Genomic DNA, 5,960 nt, shown 5'->3' with positions numbered 1-5,960 from the left:
AGCAACCATTTAGAATTGCCATGGCAACCACACAGAACACCCTGGCAACCACATAACAATGAGCTAAAAACACTGAAGACACCTTAGAAACTGTTTAGCATTGTGATGACAACCACCCAGAACACTGTAGAGACATTACAGTGAGCCAAAAACACTGAGAAAACCTTAGCAGCCATTTAACATTGCTATGACAACCACCCAGAACACCCTATACACAGCATTACAGTGAGCTAAAAACAATGAGAACATCTTAGCAACCATTTAGCATTGCCATGGCAACAACCCAGAACACCACAGCAACCACATTACAATGAGCTGAAACCACTGAGAACACCTTAGCAACAATTTAGCATTGCCATGGAAACCACACAGAACACCCTGGCAACCGCATTACAATGAGCTGAAACCACTAAGAACACCTTAGCAACCATTTATCATTGCCATGGCAACCACACAGAACACCACAGCAACCAAATTGCAATGAACTGAAACCACTGAGAACACCTTAGCAACCATTTAGTATTGCCATGGCAACCACCCAGAACACCCTGGCAACCACATAACAGTGAACTAAAACAACTGAAGACACATTAGAAACTGTTAAGCATTGCCATGGCAACCACCCAGAACACCTTGGCAACCACATTACAATGGTCTGAAACCACTGAGAGCATCTTAGCAACCATTTAGCATTGCCATGGCAACCACACAGAACACCCTGAAAACCACATAACAATGAACTAAAAACACTGAAGACACATTAGAAACTGTTTAGCATTGCCATGGCAACCACCCAGAACACTCTGGAAACCACATAACAATGAACTAAAAACACTGAAGACACCTTAGAAACTGTTTAGCATTGTCATGGCAACCACCCAGAAAACGTAGAGACATTACATTGAGCCAAAAACACTGCGAATGTAGGAGAAACTGTTTAGCATTGCCATGGAAATATGGAAATATATGAAAAATTAGATTTTTTTTCCTATAATTTAATCATTTTTAGTAGATTAATTCTCAATTTAGGAATATGTTTATGTGTTTGTATTAAAAATTCTCTCATTCATGAACTAGAAATGTTTTTCAGTAATGTTTTATCAATAGTTTTTGCTATGTTTGTTGTAATGCGACCTTAGGAGTCTAGAAAGGCGCTGTCAAAAACGAATCATTATCATCATTAGTATTAATAATACTTGAGAATAAACATCACAGAAAACAAACCCAAAGGAGTTCTCCATGTTTAGTGCAGGAGTTCCTCAAGGCTCCCTTCTGAGTCCTGTAGAGTTCTGGAACTTTACCCAGCATCCTCTTCGCGCTCAACATGGAGGAACTGACGGTGGAGGTCCGTGGCTCCAATGGAGCTTATTATAAGGTAAATGCATCATTGTACTTCATCATGTCTCACTACACACACGCATCTGTCTCTTAAGACGTCAAACATGCTAACAACCTCAAGTAAACGTTATAAAACGATCTACATCAGTCACTTTATCGCGTATAAACAGTGCTCGGCTCAGTGTCTGTCTGTTAGCCGTTAGCCGGTTAGCAGCAGCGCGGTGATGATATTTAAATAAGAAACTGCATTTTATATAATGCTAACTGTGGTTTAACCTCGACGACACACACAGACGCAGTTTAACAGTGAAGAGTCGGGGAATTATGGTTGAAATAATATACTTTTGCTTTCAGTTTAGGTGTTCCTGATCACTATTCACTCAGCCCTTTGATTGTGTTCATCTATAACAACAGAATCGCAATAAGCTCTCTGAGAAAACATAACACGACACAAAAGTTAATATAACAGCTAGAAATTGTACATTGTTGCCCATAAACCTGCTGTCTAATGCTATGTGTTAAGCACATCACACAAAAAACAACCATTTGTGTTCATTTATAATGAAAGTAAAACTGTTTAGTTGAGCAAGAGTGCTTGTATTACTCTAATGGAAGCTAGTTTGAGATACAAAGACGCCAGGACACTCATAATCATAATTTAAGGTGTGGCCAGAAGATATTAGATCAAATGCTGCTGGTCCAAATTTAATATACAGTCTCCTAATCTCAAGTTGTCTTTTTGAAGACCAACCTAGGGTTGTATTTAGTGTAGGTCAATATTGTTTTCTGCACATTATTGAAGATCTTAGTTATTCAGTGCTTGTGCGATTCTCAGCTGTCCGCTGTCCATCTTCATCTGTCGTCCAGCGCAGCAGATATTTTAACACCAGGCTATTTTAAGATGAGCTTTATGGCATTCCTGCAACCATTTTGGAGTTGGTTGCCACTGAGCGGGCAGTGCTGACCGGTTTTTATCAGTTTGACTTTATTTATCATCACATTTACTAACACTTCTTTTGTGTTTTAGTCATCAACATGTTTGGTGAATGATCAAGCACGGTTTATGTAAATATGCTTCTGCTGTATTCGTGAGTCATTCATTATAATAATGATTCAGATCATATTTAGGGATTTGTTAAAATAAAGCAGCTTCAGAAATGTTGGGTGTTTGTTTCTGTGTGTGTGTGTGTGTCTGACTGGGAAGATTGTAGGGAGCAAGTATTTTTTTTTATTTACAGGTCAAAAATGGAAAAAATTAATTACAGTGTTCTTTTTAAATGTTTTTTTTTTTTTCATTTGTTAAAATTGTTTTATCTATCATTCATATTTTTACCAGATTAAAAAATTATATATTTCTTTTTACATCAGACACCTAATAAAATGTAATTGTAAATATGTTTTATTTCAGTTTTTATATGATATTTTAATGTGCTTATTTTGTACTATATGATTGCTTTATTATTGTTTATAATCATAGGAATAATAATATAGCTATTTTAGTATAACTGAGAACTTATTTTTTATTAACACTTCATTATCTTTTTATTTTTGATTTCTTTTAATTTGATATTTAATTATATGCTTTTTTTCAAACGTTAAAATATGCCTTGCTTTATCCATCTATTTATCAGCTTGAAAAATAAATAAAATAAGTCACTATCATACATTTTCGAAGGAGACACCTAATAAAATTGTATTTAATTCTTAGCTTTTTATTTTAATGTGCTTATTTTGTACTATATAATTATTTTGTTATTGATATTAATAATTACAATGATAGTGATAGTTATTTTAATATCACTGAGGACTATTAGTATTTATTAAGACTCAATAATCTTTTTTATTTTATCTATTTATAAGCTTTTTTCAAATGTTAAAATGTGCGTTGCTTCATCCATCCATTATTTTATAAGCTTAAAAAATACAGAAATAAATTACTATCATACATTTTTACATTTTTTAACAGGAGGCACCTAATAAAATGTAATTGAAAATATGTTTTAAAACAGTAAAAAATGTATATTTGTTAGTATTTTATTTCTGTTTCTATATGATATTTTAATGTGCTTATTTTGTACTATATGATTGCTTTAATATTGTTTATCAGAATAATATAGGTATTTTTGTATAACTAAAAACTATTCGTTTTTATTAACACCTCGTTATCTTTTATTTTTATTTTCTTTTAATTTGATATTTATTTATATGCTTTTTTTCAAACTTTAAAATATGACTTGCTTTATCCATCTATTTACCAGCTTAAAAAAATAAATATAAATAATTCACTATCATACAGTTTCGCAGGAGACACCTAATACAATCTGAATCAAAATCTGAATTAAATCAAAATATATTTTAAAATAGTAAAAAAGTTAGGTTTATTGTATTTTATTTAATTCTTAGCTTTTATTTAAATGTGTTTATTTTTTACTGTATAATTATTTTGTTATTGGTAATAATGTTAATAATTATAATAATAATAAAAGTTATTTTAGTATCACAGAGGACTATTAGTATTTAAGACTAATATCTTTTTTTATTTTTTATTTTATGTATTTATATGCTTTTTTTCAAATGTTAAAATGTGTCTTGCTTCATCCATCTATTATTTTAACAGCTTAAAAAATATAGAAATAAATCACTATCATACATTTTTAAATTTTATAACAGGACACGCTTAATAAAATGTAATTCAAAATAAAATAGCAAAAAATTTAATTGCAATTGAAACAGATTTTGGTAAATAATAAAAAAATTAATTAGTTGTTTGGCTGGGCCATTCTACAGCTTGGTTTTATTTCACTGAAAGCATCTGAGAGTCTCCTCGGCTGTGTTTTGGATGATTGTCTTGCTGAAATGTCCACCCTGGGTTCATCTTCATCCTCCTGCTAATGTAGATGTTGGACTGAAGCAGCTGATATTCATTTGCACTGAGGAAGGACAGAGAGTTGCTGAAGAGCTACTGAGAGATTTCAGCTGCTGTCTGGGCTTTCCATGTCTTTCTACACCTCCCTTTCTTCATGTGTTCAATACTTTTCCCTGTGTCATTTCATTTTATTACACAGAACTTCATTTATAAACTGGTTAGATTTGTTTTCTTTGCATAAATGGATTTCTTTGGTTGTTACCAACATCCAGTTATGATTTCAAGTCAACAGCACCTTTAGAAATATGTTTTCTGAGGAAAAATGGTGATGTGTTCAATACTTATTTTCCCTGCTGTATGATCGGAGGCAAAATTCACAAGCATGTGCAATAGGATATATTCCAAATGTACCACAAAATCAAATCATAAACAATAGTAGCAAATATGATAACTAAGTATTTACCAAATAAACAGATACAAGAGTTTTAAGGGGCAAAATAATATAAAGAAATTTTCGTGATCCTTAACAATCAAGAAGTAAACAAATCAATAGATTGACGGAGGTAAGGAAAAGAGGGAAATATATCATCTATTAGTACTATTATTTACTTATTAGTTAGAATAAAGAATAAGCTAATAATCTGTGTAATTGTCTTTATTCCAGGGCTTTGTCAGAGACGTTCACGATGACTCGCTCTCCATTTCGTTCGAGAATAAGTGAGTAGAAGCAAACAGTTGAATTGTAATACAGTTTAAATGAGCAGATGAACATCATGATGTGGAAATGATTTTCTCAGCTGGCAGCCAGAGAGACAAGTGCCCTTCAGCGATGTTCGGTTACCGCCATCCGCAGACACCAAGAAGGAGATCGGGGAAGGAGAAGAGGTGGAGGTGAGCAAAAATACCTGTATCAGCAGCAGCAGCACTATGTGTTATTTCACTCTTAGACGCACTGCAAAGCTACTTAAAGGGATAGTTCATTTTAAAGGGATAGTTTAAAATAATATAATTTAATCACACTTGACTTGTTTTAAACCTGTTTGAGAATATATCTGTTGAACACAAAAGAAGATACTTTGAAGAATGTTGCAAACCAGTAACCATTGGTTTCTATAGTATTTGTTTTATCACTGTGGAAGTCAATGGTTACCGGTTTCCAGCATTCTTCAAAATATCTTTGCTGTTGCTTTAATATTTTAAAATCTGACATCTAAATCATCAGAAATTAAAAACATTAGAAACCGAAAAGTCCAAGAAAGCTTATCAAGTCTTTTTAATCAGCTTTCTATATCATGCTTTTAATAAATATGTTTGGCAGTTTTGTTATCAGTTGTTTTTAGCATAATTTGGAGTCAACATTTAAAGTCTAGAAAGGCGCTGTCTGAAAATACAGTGTATTATTATTAACACTCGAGAATAAATTAAAGACCTCTATCAGCAGTGACACTGTTTGCTTTTTCTCTGCTGCAAGCGCTACAAAGCTTCTTAAAGGGATAGTTCACCTTAAAAATAAAAATATCATCATCATTTAATCACACTTGCTCCAAACCTGTTTAAGTTTCTTTCTTTTGTTGAACACAAAAGAAGATAATTTGAAGAATGTTGGAAACTTGTCACCGTTGACTTCCAAAGTAATAAAACAAATACTATAAAAGCTAGAATACTATAAAAGTGTTTTATTACTATAAGTACTATAAGCAGTTTCCACTGTTCTTCAAAATATCTTTGTTGTTGCTTGAATATAATTAAATCAGAC

General features: G+C 32.4%; 1 protein-coding gene across 2 annotated transcripts in view; it reads left to right on the top strand.

The window, feature by feature from the left end:
• Positions 1–1,289: 1,289 nt before the first annotated feature.
• fxr1 (FMR1 autosomal homolog 1) overlaps positions 1,290–5,960 on the top strand; it is a 23,251-nt gene continuing 18,580 nt past the window's right edge. For both annotated transcript variants that reach the window (NM_201301.2, NM_001312881.1), the window contains exons 1-3: positions 1,290–1,375; positions 4,869–4,921; positions 5,002–5,095. In NM_201301.2, the coding sequence (NP_958458.2) occupies positions 1,325–1,375; positions 4,869–4,921; positions 5,002–5,095 (198 nt within the window). In that variant the 5' untranslated portion in view covers positions 1,290–1,324. The remainder of the gene's footprint in view (positions 1,376–4,868; positions 4,922–5,001; positions 5,096–5,960) is intronic.

Source organism: Danio rerio, chromosome 22 (genome assembly GCF_049306965.1).
Source record: "Danio rerio strain Tuebingen ecotype United States chromosome 22, GRCz12tu, whole genome shotgun sequence".
Taxonomy (NCBI): domain Eukaryota; kingdom Metazoa; phylum Chordata; class Actinopteri; order Cypriniformes; family Danionidae; genus Danio; species Danio rerio.
This window is presented reverse-complemented; position numbering and strand designations above follow the sequence as displayed.